General features: G+C 34.4%; 2 protein-coding genes across 2 annotated transcripts; both read right to left on the bottom strand.

The window, feature by feature from the left end:
• Positions 1–2,560: 2,560 nt before the first annotated feature.
• Positions 2,561–3,884, bottom strand: LOC111484264 (inositol-tetrakisphosphate 1-kinase 1-like). The gene has a single exon (XM_023130793.1). The coding sequence runs from the start codon at positions 3,756–3,758 to the stop codon at positions 2,718–2,720; it is 1,041 nt and encodes a 346-aa protein (XP_022986561.1). The 5' UTR covers positions 3,759–3,884; the 3' UTR covers positions 2,561–2,717.
• Positions 3,885–6,410: 2,526 nt separating this feature from the next.
• Positions 6,411–17,050, bottom strand: LOC111484196 (transducin beta-like protein 3). The gene is made up of 14 exons (XM_023130696.1): positions 16,673–17,050; positions 15,975–16,157; positions 15,116–15,262; positions 13,708–13,922; positions 13,070–13,349; positions 12,545–12,679; positions 12,128–12,246; positions 11,269–11,425; positions 9,886–10,132; positions 9,722–9,798; positions 9,138–9,257; positions 8,089–8,219; positions 7,842–8,016; positions 6,411–7,181 (listed from the first exon to the last, which is right to left on the bottom strand). Exons 1-14 carry the CDS (start codon positions 16,970–16,972, stop codon positions 6,813–6,815), a joined length of 2,655 nt encoding a protein of 884 aa, XP_022986464.1. The 5' UTR covers positions 16,973–17,050; the 3' UTR covers positions 6,411–6,812.
• Positions 17,051–19,836: the final 2,786 nt, after the last annotated feature.

The following is a 19,836-nucleotide window of genomic DNA, read 5'->3' on the forward strand; positions in this document are numbered from 1 at the left end:
TTTTTTTTTTTTTTTTTTTTTTTTTTTTTTTTTTTTTTTTGTTAAGTTTAAAGGCATTTTTTAAATTTTTTTTAAAAAAAAAATTAAGAATATTAATGAAGAAAATTCAAAATTATTTTTCGAATAATTTTTAAAAATATTCTTAAAATAAAATTTTAACTATATGTTAAAATATATCATTAAAACTTTTAAAATGAAAAATTATTTAATGATATTTTTATTAATTTAGTTGAATATGCTAACTTTTTGCACTTGTACACTAGAATGAAAAGTTTAAAAAGCTTCCCATAAAGTCCAAGGTCTAATGAGCTAGACGTATATCTATTCATTGAAGTTGGCACAACGAATAGGAGACGATTTCATAAAGATTCGGTAAGATGTTATACAGCCGAGTTCTATGAGGTCGACCAAATGCTATTTTGGATGAGCCCTTAAGCTAATATGTCAAATCATAACCGAGGTCAATTGTGAGATCACACATTAGTTGGAGATGGGAACGAAACATTTTTTATAAGGGTGTAAAAACCTCTCCCTAACCGTCGGTTTTAAAAACGAGATCAAGCCCAAAAGAAAAAACTTAAAGAGGACAATATCTACTAATAGTGAGATTTAACTGTTACATCAACCAAAGACATTTTGATATGTAGAGCCTTAGACCATATGACCAACTAAGACCATTTGGGACAATAAGGGTGTGATTATTTAGAGCGTAAATGGTGCGACTGTATCATTTAATCCATAATGATTCAAGAATAATCACGATAAGATACTTAAAGAGATTATTGACGCGTTCATCATTCGTTTAAGAAACAAGATTTTTTTTATAAGCGTGGAATACAATAAATTAAAAAGTACATTCAAACACGATACTATTTATGTAATACTCTAAGGTTAAGGTGACTCAAGAAAGTTTAAAACGTCCCTAAATGAAAAGATTAAGAGACCCAAGTAAAGACAAGGAGCCGAAGTAAATAATTTCAATATCATATAGAGAATGAATTTCAAGATACTCCAAAAGTGAAAAATAACTAAAATACTACTCGGGTTGCCAAGATATGGTTGTCCGACTCCCAGAGTCAAAAATGAAATTAGGGTGCAAAATCGGTATAAAAGAACTAGAACACCGTTTGCAAATGGCATTCATGAGGCAATAAAATAAGACAAAATAAAAATATTTTAAAGGGGCAGACCACTCGCGTGCACATGGTTTAGATGGGAGACATCGTGTAACGGCCACATGGTTTAGATGGGAGAAGATCGTGTAACAGCTCAAGCTCACCACTAGCAGATATTGTTTGCTTTAGCTCGTTACGTATGGTCGTCAACCTCACGGTTTTAAAATGTGTCTACTAAGGAGAGGTTTTCACACCCTCCCAACCACTTTGAATAGCTTCTATGCCTATCACGAACATCAAATCATCACGTGGCTAATAAAGCAAGCTAAGCTTCTCACGGCGGCCAAAAGGCTCTCTCATGGCTGAAGGATCCGCAACACGATGGAGAGCTTTTAGACCCTTACATTATCAATGAGTTTCAAAGTGATTCTCATTCTCACCACTGCCTTCTTAAGCCAAAAGAAAGTCGAGCAAGAATCTCGATAGTATGAAGTGAAAGCAAAATCGTATCTGGTTGTTCGAATCGATGACAGATTATTGGCCCCATTGTTTGGCTTCCACTACTATTAGCCTTTCTTATTCTCCATGATATATGTAATAACTTGGGCACCCGTTTCAAATGCATATCCCATTTTTGCATAGTAGGGTTATGAAAATCCACGAGAAGCAACCGGCCGTATTGTCTGCACCAACTGCCATTTAGCTAATAAGCCTGTGGATATCGAGATTCCACAAGCGGTACTTCTTGATACTGTATTTGAAGCAGTTGTTCGAATTCCTTATGATATGCAACTGAAACAAGTTCTTGCGAATGGGAAAAGGGGCAGTTTGAATGTGGGGATTGTTCTTATTTTACCCGAAGGGTTTGAATTAGCCCCCCCCCCCCCTATTTCTCCCGAGATTAAAGAAAAGATGGGCAATCTGTCTTTTCAGAGCTATCGTCCCACTAAAAAAAATATTCTTGTGATAGGGCCCGTTCCTGGTCAGAAATATAGTGAAATCACCTTTCCTATTCTTTCCCCGGACCCTGCGACTAAGAAAGATGTTCACTTCTTAAAATATCCCATATACGTAGGCGGGAACAGGGGAAGGGGTCANTTGAATTAGCCCCCCCCCCCGATCGTATTTCTCCTGAGATTAAAGAAAAGATGGGCAATCTGTCTTAAAGTGAAATCACCTTTTCTATTCTTTCCCCCGACTCTGCGACTAAGAAAGATGTTCACTTCTTAAAATATCCCATATACATATGCGGGAACAGGGGAAGGGGTCAAATTTATCCCGACGGGAGTAAGAGTAATAATAATGTTTATAATGAGAAACTCACGTAAACTTTTTCTTATAGGTACCCGTTCACGAAGGCATTTGAAACATCTAATTGGAACCGAGGCAAATCTCGTTTGTACCGAGCTAAAGTAAAATGTCCATTTATGGCCACAAATTTAAAATAGAAAGTAAATTATTACTCGTTAAATTACAAACATTACATTTTAACTTCAACAAACGTGGACTCAAATATTTTTAAACGAACAAACAGAAAAATAAATTTAAATAAAAAAAAAAAGTGTATTTAATGCCCCTCGAATATGGTAACGACTTTCACGTTCATTGGAAACAGCAGCACCGCGGTTTTGCTTTACCGTCTTCAATGGCGGAATCATCCTCTTCCACCTTCTTCTTCTTCTTCTCCGCAACTTCCTTGAAGAACTTCGTCAGAAATTGCTCGTACTCCGGCAGTACTGCAAATCCTGGTAAGTAATTTATGTCTATCACATAGTATGTACCATTCCCGTCCCTAATCATGTCGAAATTGAACAGCCTAATCCCCATCGCTTCCTTCAGCCCATTCGATACCTCCCTAACTATCTTCTCCGGCGGCATTTCGATCTCTTCTTCCTTCTCCGCCGCCGCCTTCTTCTCAGCGCCGTCACATTTTTCGCTCTTCTCCTCTGCCCTAGATATTTGCGAAAATTTCATCGCGCCGTCTGGTTTCTTCTCTAGTTCCTCCTCTGTCTCTGTCACATCCGGCAGCGATTTCCGTTTCACGCACACGGATTCCTCTCCAGCGACGTATACTTTGAACATTACTCCGCCGTGGTTCACAAACTCCTGTAGAAGCACGGGCGTTTCCAAATCCTTTAATCCACGTCGATTGAAAACCAGAGACATTTCATGCGATTTCGCACTTCCATCCGACGCCAACGGTTTCGCAATCACTGGAAATTTCACATCCAAATCCCTAATGGAATCGATTTCTCCATCCTCCTGTTTCAGAACGATCTGTTTCGGCACCTCGATCCTCACGCCGCTGTCCGAAACCTTCACTTGGCTCACCACATCAAGCATGGAGACTCTGTCGTAGAGTTGAGCGATTAGGTCCGGACGATCCACGACGACGACGTCCGGATTCTTCGAGGCGAAGTCCTGCAGATGCTCCGCCCAAGCATCGTCATAGAGTTTGTGAATAATGCAATGAAATGGACCTTGGTGGAGGAGCGGCGTTTGGATGTCGATACGGACCAGGTCGACACCATGGAGCTTGGCGTAATCAACGAGAGAAGGGCGAATCACATTGCGCTCTTTATTAGGAGGAAAAGCGTAGCCTACTCGAAGGCGATTCGACGAAGAAGAAGAAGAAGAAGCCATGGCTTCTGGTGCAGAGTTCTGTTTGGAATCCGAGAAAGTGAAAAACTCCGATGAGAAAATGAAAAACTCCGGTGAGAAAATGATCTGAGTTCGTGTGTAATTTATACAACTTTGGGGATGCAGTCGGAAAATATTATAAAATTGAGGGATCAGATTCTCATAATATTAATATAAGGTTTATTTATTATTAAAATTATTTTTACACTAAAAAAAAGGAAGAAATAAATAAAATAAAAGTCAATAAATTCGAAATGGAAATCAAAAGTGGGGGGCTTCATCTAATTCTATTGGACTGAATGATCTTTTCGACGCCATCGACAACCAGAATCTTGAAACTCTTGGAGTATCGAACAATAGCTCTCATCCCCACGTGATCATGAATCTGTGTTACATTGAGTTTAAAACAAGATACCAATAAAACGAAACATCAATAATCGATTAGATGCAGTCATTTATACTCTATGGACTAGTACACAAAATGGGGTCGTTCCACGTGAATCAACCATCAACCTCTTTGCTCGTGAATACTCCAAATACTGAAGATGCTATCAATCACGAACACAACTTAATATCAAAAGGGTACAACACCCTCATGAAAAAAAATCAAAATAATTGTATAATAAAAACTGAAAAATGAAAGCTTACTTTTAGCTAAAAACATATACCTTAGGTCGTTGAACTACATTAATCAGATATCGACTATTATGTAATGTTATTGAAAGGACCAATAGAATTTCAATTATTTTGACCATTTAACCCTAAAATATTCCCTTTTGTGTGAAACTATGAACACAATCAATTCCATTTATATATCAAAATTCTATTTTTTTTATTCTCTTAAAAAATATATATTTCATTATAATTTTCAATTTTAATTACGATAAATTGAATTATAATTATTATATTTATTACTCTCTTTTTATGTCATTTAAAATTTGAGTAGAATTTTTAATTTTTTATAAATATAAAATGTTAAGTGGTAAAACATATATATAAAATTGTATTATAAGAAAAATGTATAATTTTAAATAAACAAGGTTCGACCCAATCTAATTTTAGGAGAATTTATGAACCAATTCAACCGACAAAGTTTTCATTTGATTTGAATCGAACCCAATTTAAATCAATTCATAACCTAACTTTAATCATAAGGATACCAAGTTCACACCTAAATTATTTTACTCTACAAAATAAATGGAAAGTTAAAGTAAATATTCGGGGAGAATTTAAAATGGTAGCCAGCAATTAAAGACTTTTAATTATTTGCCAATTTATTTCTTTTTTATATATTTTTTAAACTTTTATTTCCTTTATCTTTTGCTTTGGTATAAAATAAGAACAAAAATTAATTATTATACAATTTTTTTTTTTTTTTCTCAAAGAACCAATCTTTAACATGCACAACCACAAAAGAACAAGAGAAAATAAACACTAACAAATAAATAATTGGTTGAGTGGTTTAAACAAAGATCATTTGGTGGATTTGGAATAAAGCAAGAGAGATTGATTCTATGTTTTTTTAATATAAAGTTGTTATTTTTTTTTTTGTAAAAATATTACGACTTTATTGTACACATGAATAAAAGGTTACTTGGTTCATTATTCTTAATATAAGGTCTCAATTATGTTTAAATTTGTAATTTATAATTGATATTATACCATCAAAATTAATTTTTATAATTTTCAAATCACTCTAAAACAGGTCATAAATCTTAGAATAAGTTTTCTATAAAAGTACGTGCGTATGTGTGTGTATATATTATAAGAGGTCGGGAAAAATTAGGATTTTGTATTATAAAAAAATTTAAAGATCAAGTTAGGATCTAAATTAGAAGAATTTTATTTTATGAAAATGTTTTTTAATAAAGCATCAAAATTTGAAATTATATTAAAAATTATAAATATTATATTTTGTGAATATTTTAATATTTATGAAAAAAAATCAGCTATTATCAAAATAAAAATGAATGGGACTTATCCTGAATTTGAGAATTATTCTTTTTTTTTCTTCTAAATTCCAATTTTCATTCCCTATTTTACGCGTTTTATTGATACTTTTTCCGTTAGTTGTTTTATATTATAATCTTTTCTTTATTATTTTTCTTTCAACAAAAATAAAACATGCTATTTTATCCTTTTATTACGTGTAACTCATTTTTCATAAGATTGAAATTTTCTATTTATTGAAATAATTTATTTTTACTGTATTAACACATACCAATAAAATTTCAAATAATTTTATTTTTCTAAATTTTCCCATACCACGAGCAAATATTATCCTCTTTGAAATTTTCCTTTCGAGTTTTGCCTCCGAATATCTCACATTTCCAATCTTATTTTTCTGTGTTACAAGGAAAAATAATTTTTGTACAACACCAATAACTAATAAATATGATATTTTCAACTTATTAAAGTAATAATGAAAATCAAAGCCCAGATATCAACTTATAAAAAAATATTAAAGTTACAACCAATAGTTATCAATTCAAAACCAAGAACCCTAAGATTAAATTTCATGACGATTTGAAGGCAAAATAAGATTTTGATTCTCTTTTTCCTTCTCGGGTAGGGGCTAACCATAGGGCTATGGTTATATGCATAACTTAACAGCTCCATGAAGCATACTCACAAATTTACAGTCTCTGAAGAACATGCCCAAAAAACAGTATATATATATATGCAACAACTTCCAGAATTGGAAAATATCATTAAGACGTATGAAAAAATAACTAAATAACTCAGGTTTCAATCATTACTAATGCTTGTGATGGTTTGTTCATAAGCTTAACACTAAATAATGAGCAAATTTTTGTTACCAAAATTGAAGCCCAAGCTGTATGGCCGCCACCATGGTGAAGACAAGGCTTGGGAGAGCGGGATGATGTTGTGGTTTGTTTGTGAATTCGTCATTTCTTTGATACAGATTCGGCTTCTCACAACTTCTTCCCGCTACTCAGTGTGTGGGCCAAACTAATGCAAGGAGAGAAACCGAGCGGATACCACCTCTTGTTTGAGGAAACTAATGGCTATGAACTACGACCAACCTGACTTGTTTTACACTGCCAACGGTACTGCTGCAACTTCAGTGTAGGCCACACCCTTAGCTTTCTTTTTTGCGCTACTTTTCGACTTTTTAGATTTCCGTTTCTTGGAGAGAGCCTTATCTTCTGGCTCGTCATGAGTCTCGTTCTGCTCATCGGTATATTCGTTTGGAAGTACTACATCTGCTGTTCTAGTCTTCATATCAGTGTCAACCAGGGGCTCGTCGCTAGAGATTTTGGTATCAGTCTCTGGTTGAATCACTGACATTCCAGTCAGTGTGTAGTCCAACAAAAATGAGCTTCTTACAAGCCTGTCTATCCTGCTGAAATGCCTCTGGGAGTACGGGATTAAACCTTCAAGGAGTTCCCCAATACCTTTGATCTGAAATAATAATAGATATAAGTATTCTAGGAACATCTACATTCAAATACAAACTACAAGATCCTGAATGATAGATGACCAATTTCAAGCACCAAAAGTCAGCTAATTAAAACACAAACGGGAAAAATAATCAAGATGTAGTTAAATCTTCTTAGTCCATTATGCGTGCATGCTCGTATACAGAGAGAGCGAGCTTAAAGAAAATGGCCTGGCATAATGCATACTGGAACAACGCATTCCCGTGAACTCATTTTTGCTTTTGATGGAAATTTCTTATGCTTCCTGACCATACATTTTCGTTCCTTTGATTAAAGTTTCTAATCCAAGAGAGAAGGGTCCCATTTAAAACTACTTCCTAACACACTTATAATTCTGAACTCTTGTAACTGAACTCGATTGTATTCCATAACGAATGCAACTACAATGGCCATCTACCAACACGTTTTTTGTTCATTTCCAAGCTATTTTCAAAAGAAACATTCTGAATACTAGCCAAACTATGGGTCTAGGAAAGGAAATCAAAAAACTAATTTTAGTTTTTAGTTTTTAGATTTCATAGGCTTCATACTAAAAGGAAAGTCATTTGCCAGATAGGATACATTAAAATATCTATCTTAGATGTCTTCCATGTTAAACTTGAAAAGACAGTAGAAAACACACCTCAGTGATCTCTGTTGGGGGAAGGATGCTGAAAGCTCTGAAAAGCACAAATTGTGCAACATGGCAAAGTTTAGGCTTCGTATTCCATTCTCTAAGATATTCAAACAATAGACGGAAGTCTTCCTTTCCAAGAGCACCGAGGGTCTTTCCAACATGATTATCATAGTCGTTCTTGCTGTGGAAAGAACAAAACTAAGTACATACCAATGAGGTAAACGCATAAAACAAAATGTAAAATACTGCTAACCTGCAAAGTTCAGAAAACAGTTCAAAGAGCCTATGTGGCCTACGAAGATCAAAGGCAATTTGAATCGCTTTCGCATAGTCAGCATCAGAAACAGCATTTTCCAGTTCCTGGCCTTTCAAAACACCTTCTTCCTGCATTATCAATGTATGCATACAAAGGCTTAAGATAAGAAGCTTAGGATTCTTTCAAGCTCTTAATTTAATGTGCAAGCCCAAGACTTATCTGTCATTAGTTCAACGGACAAAGGATTTAACAAGAACACTTGTGCTTCGGCTTTTAATTCATTATCTACAAATTATAATAAAAACAATTTTAAAAAACTTTTGGAAACCATAATCAGACTTTTTCCTTAATCCAAAAAGCTAATAATGTGGCTATAATTATCTCAAGTTTGGATGGTTTTCTGTAAACTCCAACGGAGAATTACAGATTTTTGTATCTGACCTTCTCAATAAATCAATGAATGTCAGCTTTCCATAATAGGCCAATATATTAAAAGTAACCATTCACCATGAATGGATGTGATAATCGACCCAACCTTCACCCACTTGAGCGGGACATAACTCTCTTAGATGGTCCCAATAGCTCAATAGTCACCTTCCTAGGTGCAATAAATCACAGATTTGGAAAATTAATAAAGCCTCTCACAGCATAATGCCAAAGGCTCACGGCCACTATCACTCAACGATATGTCCACATGCTCAAAGTTCTCTCGGAATGTCAGCTACTTCTAACCTCCTTTCAAACCTCAAGCACTCTACCCACAGATCAGGGATAACCAATTTAACCATGATAAATCCTCTAGATGTTAGAACCCACAGATCAAATTCAATTCGAACAAGAAAAGAAAATTATTTCTCAATTTTGAGGTTCCATAGATTAAAAATAACAATTTAAAAAAAATTTATAGAGCACCATAGACTTGCAAAAAGGTTCCATTTGTCAAAAGATTAAACCATCTTAAATCTTTAATTTCTAATAATTTAGCATCCATTAAAGATCCTAAACAAAAATGCAGAACTGAATAGATAATAAGATATCCATCTAACCTCTTTTCGAAAAGCTTCCTCTTTATCAAGTGCTGTTGAATCATACCAGAGATTGACAGCAGCATCGCTACCACCTGTAGCAAGCATTTCTGTCTTCTTTCCCACAGCTAATGCCCATATCTGCACACTAAAATGTCGTCAGTAACAAGTTTCTTCATCTTATTTGCTTTAGATAAGTGACAATTAAATTGAAACTACATTATTTTCATTCATTGGCAGGAAACAGAGAGATAAAGGTTGCAATCTTAAACATAAACCTTAAAAAGTACTCCTCCAATAAGTTCTTGCGTCAATATCATTTTTAAAAAAGGTCCACTTTTGCGTTTAATTGATAAAAAACATGGGTATGATATGAAATTGATAAAATTTAAAAGAAAAATAGGATTAGGGCTAAAAAGTTTATTTGTTGAAATTTATTAATTTTGGCAAAGTTATTAAATGGTTAATTTGTGCAAAACTTTATTTTACTGAACTTAATGAGTTAATGAGATTTTTAAACCTTTTTTTTTTTTTTTTTTGGTTAAAATTGGTGGGTAAGTTAGCAAAAATTGAACTAGGTTTTAAGGTTATAGTCAATTGCTCGCCTTGTCTTCATGCTGATCATAGACGGCAATCCGCTCTTCTGTTTTTACTGTCCATAGCATAACTGATCCATCAGCACCTGCAAAAGACGATTACTTTGTTGTGTCAAATCTAACTTAGTACACTTGTGATAACTGCCAAACTCAATAGTGGTGGGAATCAATACCGCAAGATACAAGTTGGGTGCCACGAGTAAGAAAAGAAGCCCTCAACACGCTTGACATATGACCTTCAAAAGTTTTCAAGCAGGAACCATCTGATATTGCCCATATCTTAATCGTTTTATCACCCGAAGCAGTGACCACACATTGATCAACGGGAGAAAACTCTACAGACCAAATCCCCCTTTTATGTCCTCTAAGCACAACTACAGATACCAGATCAGGAAGCCTCCAAACACAAGCCGTTCGGTCCTACCAATGAAAAATTAAAAGATGCATAACGAACTAAGGCAGAATTCTTCAGCAGAAAGTGACAAGAAATCAACATAAATTGACAAAATGAAATTTAGAACACAAGCTCTCATGGAAAAGTTGAAAGAGCCTATATTTTTGACAGTCAAGAGCCAACTAAGTTGTCCATTGTGCACCTAGCTTACTAAACACTCAAGTACACAAAATGAAGGCTTTTCCAAAATCCCTCAAGAAGGCTCTGAAATTAACTTAGTAATCAAACCACCAAAAGAAGCTCAAATCCACTACTAGAAGGACAAGTTGAAGGTCAGAATTGAATTTTAAATGGCCCTTTTTCGATTATAATTCCGTTTGATTGTGCTAGTGTAATATTAAGTATTGCTTTAATTCTTCACTGACAGAAAAATCAGTTTCCTTCGAATTAACAATGCTCATCATCTTGTCTAAAAGATTTTAATAAGGAATAGATAATTATTAATAGACAAAATAAATTCTGTGAACGAAAACGAATCAATCTAAATTCTAAAATAGAGACCATACAGTTTAGTAATATAAGATTTTGTTTTCACATATGGGGGTAGAAATTAAATACCTCATCTTTGGGTTGAGGATAAATGTTTTATATGTGCTCGAGTTGGCATAATATATTAAAACCATCAAGACCAAGAAAAAGCACTCATGTCATTGAATTACAAGAATCCAGTCTAATCCAACTAAAACTTTTTATTTATGAGGAAATCAATAATAATAAGAGAATAAAACATCAGTAATCACTTTTTCATTGTGAAGTCTTCTTTTTTTAATGGGAAAACACATTTTATTGGTTGGAAAATACGAGAGGAGAAAAACCACCCCCACGTACAAAAGATGGCTCAAGTTTAATTAAAAGGAGAATTTAGTTGCAAAACAATGTTGATGATGTGCCCCAACTAGAAGCCAAATATTTAGCACTCTCAAAGCTGTTCAAAATCTCTAGCGGAGTGTTAATAATTCTGAACTCTCTCATCACTCTCCACTCTGAGTTGAAATCAAGAATGCTTATTTCAGGAAGGGTCAAGTATTGCGATATAAGACTGCCGGTGGCAGGACAGAACTTATTTGGAAGTGAGCTGAAATAATAATTACAAATTACTAACCTGAGAACCACTGCAAACTAAACTGTCATTTGGTGCAACTGCTATGGAATTGATATCCTTGTCATGGGCAGCTACAATGGCTTTAGCTTTCAAATTAATAGGTTTGTTTGCATCCTCTGAAAGACCATCAAAACTCCACACCTTAAGAGTACGATCACTAAACAAGACAATGATGTAAATTAATCTGTCAGCAAGTAACCTAAAAACATTTAAACAAAAATTACAATGGGTATATGCATTTTGCGCAAAAAAAAAAGGAAAACAAAAAAAGTGGAAAAAAATTGATGGGCACAAAGTACTGACTAACAAGTTTATTTAGAGAGGAGATTTCATGGAGGGCGATAAATACATCAGATCGAGATCCTGCAAAACCATGACACTGTATCCACGCTGTCCAAAAAATACCCCTAATCCAACTCAACCCAACTTGTGTACAAGCCTAGCCACATTCATGTCCTATTTTAAAAACTAACATGTCACAGTGCCATGTCTTATAGTATCCGTCTACCATGCCTTTTAGCTTCTCATGATAATCCTACAACCTTCTTAGTTTATATGCTAAGAAAATCCTTTTTTAAAAGTCCACACAAGTTCCATGGCCCAGATTTTAGAGACATCAAAGTTTTTCTTATTAAGCTAACCCAAAGATTCAAACACACAACCTCTAGATATCATAGGCCTTACCCAACAAAGCCACCCCTTGGGGGCACAAAAAACCACACGAATTGATCATCATGTCATCCGTTTGAGAAATCTCTCTCCAAATGAACATTATAATTAAAAATTGCTAGTCAATGCCTCCATCTACAGAACACAGTTTAAATGAAAATGAAAGAGGCATCCAATAAAATCCACCTACCTACTGCCACTAACAAAGAAGTCCCGTCTCTTCTTTGAAAAAGCAACAGCTCCAACTGCTCCCATGTGACCTACACCAACACCAATGCATGTTTTGCTTTCTGCTTCCCACAACCTAACCTATACAGAAAAACACATGAGATGGAAGTATACATTTCTTGAAGTTAACCAATCATAAAATAGAAAGTGTTTGACCAACTAATATAATGTGCCAATACATCGTACTCATAGGTCAAATTCAGATTCAGGACTAGTTAATCACAGCAAGAATAAAGAGGAATGAGCATAAAAATGTGTGTGTGTGTGTGTGTCTATATATATATATATATATATATAATAAAAAAAAGTAAGAAAAATCTTACATGAAGAGAAAAGAAAGATAAGCAAGTTCATCTGAAACAGGGAATTGACAACTTACATTGTTGTCTTTACTTCCAGTGACAATAAGTGTAGTTCCCGAGCTTGATACACAGGAGTCAAGACAAAGAACTATATCCGTATGACCAGCCAATATGAATGAGCATGACATGGAAGCAACATCATAAACTCTGATCTGTAAACATCCAGATTTTATTCATTTAACGATCAAGATGTCCATATAGATGTCAATTTAATCGAAGAGAATAAGTAGTCCATCATATCTAAATGCAATGGTAGTGAAAATAGATTATCTATGATGCAGGGCAGCCAGGATAGCTATAGAAACAGTACTGTCATCAAACAGAAATGGGAAAATCTATCACATACAAGCCTAGTTCCGGACATTTGTCCATAAATAAGTCATCAGGTGAGCACCCGTTAAAGATGGCTCACCTAGTTTCCACAAACTGCCATATGGATATTGCTTAGTCAGGCCCCTCCATAACATATTAAAATTTGAGATTCACAGGATCAATTAAGTTAGCAAACGAAAGATCTTAATTAGGAAGGAAGAGTAATTTACATGTTCAACATTGGTAGCAACTGCAAGAAATTGTTCATCATCGCCCAAAAACTTCATGTCCACGATCTCTTCATTATAACCTATCAGCCTTTTGCTTGTAGTCAAACTTATTTCCCCTCCCAAGGTTTTCACTGGAGAATAAAAAATAAACTGCTGATCAGCTGTCACACAAAGCAATCCTCGATCTGAAGGCAACAAGACAGCAGCAGTGAAGCCCATGTTCTGTTCATCCATCTTGGTAGAAACATCTGAGGACTTTTGCTCAAACAAGCAAACTGCACTGAAAATGTAGTTTTTGATGTAAAAACATTCATAATACAGGGGGAAAAGTGTCAAAAAAAATTTACCATCCATATGCATACTAGGCGATATCATGTGGCATGCAAGCAATAGTACAACATTTCAAATGATTGTAAAAACACATACAGAATAAGTTTTATGAAAAAAAAACAACTTAAGAAGTAAACGCACAACTCACTATTATCCTTTTGACTAACATTTATTATATTAAGACATTACACCCCAACCTGTACTCTCTTCTTGTCAATACAAGTGTTTCTTCATACATATGGTAAAATGAAATAACAAACAAACAATCAAAGCGTTGAAGAGCAATTATATGATATTTGAAACTATACCTCTCAGAACTCCATAGACGTACAACCCCACGTTCTCCAACTGTAATAAAGTAGATTTCAGAGGACACGCTAGTTTCCTTTCTTTTTTGACTTGAAGAACCAACACATGAAGCAAAATCTGATCCAGATTTAATAACAAGAACAGCTTCAAGGACTTCATAGGTTAGGACAGTCTTCTTGCAGGAATAATTACGCAGGTTCCACACATTCACAACCTGAAATCATGATGTTATTGCTTGTCAGCTCGTTTCAAGGAATTTTGCAAGACCACAAGCAATATATTAGTATATAACTACCACTTAGTAAGGAAGCATCTCAGGAAAATTCCAAATTAGCAATTCATACATTCGTAACTATTAATTTAACCAGAGCCAGAACAGACAAATACAAAAACTTTGTACTAAACACCTGCTGTAATTATCTAAAACTAAAAACTAGCCATAGCTAGGACTGACGAGTATAAACCTCCTTTTTGTACTCTCATTTTTTAATTTTATGTTGGAAGAGTGTTTGGTCCATCTTACGTGTATCTCAACTAATTTTACAAGGCAACCACCTAACTCTACCATATATAGTTGTTAAGGAATCTCATAGGATATTACATGCTACCATAGTTTGTATCATCTACTTCACTTTTTTCATTGACCTTGATGAGTGTGAGGCCAACTATGGGTGGTGGACTCCTCATTCATCAATGAAAAGTTGATACATTGAAAGTCATGGGCTATCCCTGAAACTCCTATCCACATCCTCTAAATTCTACTGCTTCTATTCATCCAAGTCTACCACTAGGTTGCCAGACAAATTTCTCTGTAAAAGCATTTAGTTTCCTTCAAATAACCCACGAACCCAATGGAATTGCACTAGTAAGATGTCAACTTAAGAAGGTCAATCCCTACGATTATAGATAATTGATTGACCACCAATATAGCAACTCTTGTTCAATAAAAGGTAAGCTAGTAAATGCAAGATCTAATTTACTCCTGCCCATAGGCTGTTCATCATCTGACAGAGATTTATGCTTACATGTCCAAATTTCTAGTCTATGATTTGGCAAATCAAAAATAACAACAATTGTTCAGCCATACAATAGCATATCAACATTTGAATAAATATCTGTTTACACAGCAATAGTAGAAACTTTTCAAGCCAATCAACTTACAATGGATTGTGGCAGCTTCGGTTATACAAAGTAGAATTATAGAGTGCAGGTTGCAAAATCAATAAAATTAAAACAAAAAAGCAACCACACATAATTCAACTTGACGGAGAAAAATAACAAGAAACATATATATGTGGCTGATCAGCACAGTAAATGGTACTTCAAGGGAAGACACAAATTTTGAAATATAATAAAATAATCATTGAAACGGGGAAGGGAAGGATGAGAGAAGAAATAAAGCCTTGCCTTATCTCTTCCAGCACTTAGTAAGGTCCAACCATCTTCAGATATAGCAAATGATGTCACAGTTGACTCGTGACCAAGTGTAGCAATGCATTTCTTAGACATAAGATCCCAAACTCGAACACTCCCATCCTCACTTCCAGAGAAAAGCTAAAATACAAAGGCCAATCTCAGTAATTGTAAAAAGTACAACCAATAAGAAATTGGAAACAGAAGGCATCCTATCAGTCATGTTATTTCTTGATAAGCTGAACTCAAACAATTTGAAGGCAGAACTCGTAAGTGATAATAATTTTAGTGTTTTTATGGCATTTTCAAATATAAAAGGATTATATGAATGAGGACACAAACAAAGAAGGCATAGATCACATAATATCATTTCACAACCATAAAATTAGAAAACGTAATAAGGTAATACTAAATAGGCTGTTGAGTCCTATAGTGAAAAAGAAAACGTCGACCAAAAGTGATAAAATTGAGGAATAAATGTAATAGTTGTTGGAATCAGCTTTGTACACAAGAAGGGAACAACCATGAGATGGCATCTCCTTTAGTATCTGCAACTCTTCTCTAAATAAAAGATAAATTTCATCAAAATCTGTAGCACATAAATCCATTCCTCTAAAATAACGAGATGTCATTTGCTCACCCTTGAAAAGGACTACGGTCCACATAACTTTTCTAATAATTCAATATCTAACCACAATCAACATTCGAGTAAACCATTCCCCTTTCAACCTACTTTGTTCGAGTAGCATCTGTAATAGTCAATGATATGCAGCGAGGATGTTTAAACAATTTCCTTTACAATGCATCAGATTACAGAAAGTCAAAATAGAAGTCTTCTGATTCTGATACTTACCAATTGTTTGTTAGGATCAGGATGAAATAGAATGCTAGAAACGACCCCTTTGTGACCAGTGAAGTAATGAGTACAGAAGCCACCATCGACATCCCAAACAAGGACTTTCCTATCAGCTCCTGCCGTAGCTAACAATCCCCCAGATAAATGGCAATTCATACCCATCACAGGACCATCATGCCCCTATTTGAAGTCAAAGGACAAAACAACGAAACAAACAATGAAGTGGAAAGCGTCAGTCCCTCACTACTACCAATATGTTCATTCAGTTTGATGCCAAAAACATTATTGAAGATAAAAGGAAAAAAATGCAGGATAGACAAACAGCATATTAATTCGATAATTCTCACTTCAAAGAAAAAAAAAAGGAATATGTTTAATTCATAAGGAAGTCAAACATTCCCATAGGTCGAACATCCACTGTCAAGAACCACTTAAAAGTTGTAATCCTAAAATTATAGACTTCCTACTTTCCTCCATACTCAATTCTAGAAAATTGAGGTTCAACCAGGTACATAGAGGTACAATTCCCTTATCATTTACAAGGTATAGCAAAATATAATCTTTAAATTTTGAAAATTTAGGTATACAAATTAGAGAGAATACTTTAAAATATTAACTTTCTATACAGCTTTTTAATTAAACCATCACTCGATACTCAAATAAAAACACTAGATGAACTTCAATCCCTTATTTACCTTCCAAGACCGAACACACTTCATAGTCGAGAGGTCCCATACTCGAATCTGCCTGCTGTGGCCCGCAGAGAACAGAAATTCATCATTCGGACTTAATGCCAGAGCAGTGAACACCTCAGACTCGCCACCTTCCACAGTCGACCGAATGGCCGCAGTGTCTGCATCGACGATCTTTATCGAGTCGCCACAAGCACAGGCGATGAAAGAAGCGTCGGATGATACTACAAAAGCCCCGCCTTCGTAGAACTGTTGAAGGAATGGAACACAACGGTAGTTCTTCTTGAAGGGAGGAGTCGCCATTGGAGGCAGAGCAATACGAGAGAGAACACAGGGTTTTGGAACGGTGAAACGAGCTAGGGTTTAGGGAGAATTATAAACGATTGAATTACTCAAAATTTCAAACTTTATTTATAAATATTTTTATCACGGTACCGTAAAAAGACATTTATATTCACTCGGATATAATATTTCAATATTTTTATTTAATTTAAAGTGTATTTTATTTTATTCTTAATATTTATTTAATTTATATTTTTTTATTGGTAGGTATTAGTTGATAATTTATATCTGTTGGCTTATTGGCCCTTGATCTCACATTAATTAATTTCAATGAATTAATTATTGATGTTTTGATGATAACAAACCTACTTTTAATTATTAACTATTTTCAGTTTTTTGAACTGTCCACAGTATAAGGTCGGGAATAACGATTACAACAACTTTTCAATTACTCAAATCAGAGCTAAAACGAAGAAATTAGAGTCGAGACAACATACCCGACGTGATGATGTGGCAACAAAATCAAAATGATGGACAAATCAAAATATATCAAAGTATGACATTTATAATATTGGAAGAGTAACACATGGTGGAGTTTTTCTTATTATTACATTTCTAAATAAAATTATTTTTACAAATATAAATTTGAATATAACCGTTACTCACATCGAATTTTATTATTACTATATTATATTATTATATTATTATATTTTAAAATTTTGGTAGTTACTCACATCATTTTTATTATTATTATATTATTATATTTATAATAAATTTTGAATTATATTTTACCGTTACTCACATAACTTTTTATTATTATTATATTATATTACTATTATATTAAAATTTTGAAATAAATGAATTTAGAAAATTTTCTTACTTAATTACTTTTAATCTCCACCTTCCATTATTCCTAACACAATCCAATGGTCAATATTCAATCCTACATTTTGCCACTTTTCTCCTCTATATAAACTCATCTTCCCCACATTTTTAAAAGATACAACTTACATACATTCTTCAATCCTCATTTGTTCAAAGTCTCCATTGTTTATTGCTCTCTCCAAGCTTACAAGTTTATTTCTTTTCATCTTATTCTTGAGAGAGATTATTATTATATTGTGAGGAAATAGTTGTCAGTATCCCAAATTGTAAATCTACTCTTTGAGAGAGTTGTGGTGTGTTATTATCAAACTCAAATACTTGTATCGGTTTGATCCTGCGTCGTTGAAAGGATTGAGTTTGCTCTTGAACTCGTAAAAAGAGCGGTGTACCGGTTTGGCTCTGATCCGTGGAAAGAGTCGGAAAAGTTCTTTATTCAAATTCCCAAGAGGCGCTTGGGGAGTGGAGTAGGTCGAGTTTGACCGAACCACTATAAAACTACGGTGTCATTTTCTCTAACTCTTTCCTATTTAATTTCAAGATTATTATTATGTTTATTGCATGTTCTACTTGATTATTGTTTTGACTTGAATTATTTTGTTTTAGTAATTATCATCTTCTACTTATTTGTAAAAAGTTTTATCATTAGAAAAATTAATCAAGTTTAAACACTTTTATCGTTAAAACCCTATTCACCCCCCCTCTAGGGTTGCCATACCGATCCAACAAAAAGTGTAACAAATTTCTATTCAAGCTAGAAGGGCCTAACTAGGTTCAAATTGGTGACCTCTTGATCTACAGTCAAATGCTCTAACATTGAGCTATGGACCCATTTTGTATGATCTCAACCTTAGTGACCCCTTCTCCAGATTATCGATCCAAAAGTGACCCTACCGAATTGGCTATGGACCAAATTTGTATAAATTGGAGGATTACCTATCAGAAATTAAACACAGGTCAGTCAGATTCAAAGTCGAAAGTGCTAACCACTACACCATAGAATCACTTGTTAAACTTCATTTTGGCAGCGATTTTGATAAGCGCCAACAACGCTAGATTTTGCAAAGCTAGAGGTCGTAGTATTCTTGCAAACTTTCACGAAAACATTCCAAGAACCTCAATGGATGGGTTACAAACTCGCATTACCAATCTCGACAACTGGACATGTCACTGGCGTTAGAAGAACGACCGCATCAGAGCAAGTCATGGGGATAGAAGATCTCGTTGAAGAATGATAGACCAACCGTAATCTTCAGCCCAACGAGCCAAACTTTTGTAGAAGAAAGAACTCTTATATTAAAGAAATTAACACCTTCTTATACAAAATTTGGATCAACAAAAAGATAAGCTAGAATTAGATTATGAGATCGAAGAGTGAGAAGCAATATTTGGAACCTTTTTCTAAATTGAGTCACTCCAACTTGATCAAGGCTTTGATTTAATAACTCAAGATGCAATCTATCATAAGAATTGCATGAAACTTAAAAACTACAAAGATATGCTCAGATTTCTATAAGGGAAACGTCTCAACTTAAGAGATCAATTTCATTGATCACAAATATCCTTTTGCATAATAATTTATAGGTATTTATAGTCTCCCCACAAAAAAAGTTAGTGACCGTGATTTAATCTCGATCCCTTTAAATCTCCACAGAAGACAAAGTAAATTTGAGCATTACAGACTTTATGAAATTAAAATAATAAATAAAGTTTTCTAACCACTCATGAAATGATGCTTGCAACTTCATCCGCTACTTCAACCGTGCAAATATTTACTTTTGAATCTCCAAATGGTCTAGACTCAAATGAATCAGCTTGTAACACATGAAATGGTAGTTGAACCTAGCATATCCAATTTTGTAGATGAAATATGAATGCTTGTTGAATCTTCTTGGCCTTGGGTTGTGTAATAGGTCTAGTTGGAACACCGTGATTCTTATCATCATCCCCCTCTTCAAAAGGATTCGTCCTCGAATCAGAAAAATCATCACCTACATCAAAAG

Source organism: Cucurbita maxima, unplaced genomic scaffold, assembly GCF_002738345.1.
Source record: "Cucurbita maxima cultivar Rimu unplaced genomic scaffold, Cmax_1.0 Cma_Scf00009, whole genome shotgun sequence".
NCBI lineage: Eukaryota > Viridiplantae > Streptophyta > Magnoliopsida > Cucurbitales > Cucurbitaceae > Cucurbita > Cucurbita maxima.

Coding starts and splice junctions, on each gene's coding strand:
- LOC111484196 (XM_023130696.1), bottom strand. CDS start 16,972: ATGGCGACTCCTCCCTTCAAGAAGAACTACCGTTGTGTTCCATTCCTT. Junction 16,158..16,672: donor AGTGTGTTCGGTCTTGGAAG/GTAAATAAGGGA, acceptor GACTTCAAATAG/GGGCATGATGGTCCTGTGAT. Junction 13,923..15,115: donor TAAGTGCTGGAAGAGATAAG/GCAAGGCTTTAT, acceptor TCATGATTTCAG/GTTGTGAATGTGTGGAACCT.
- LOC111484264 (XM_023130793.1), bottom strand. CDS start 3,758: ATGGCTTCTTCTTCTTCTTCTTCGTCGAATCGCCTTCGAGTAGGCTAC.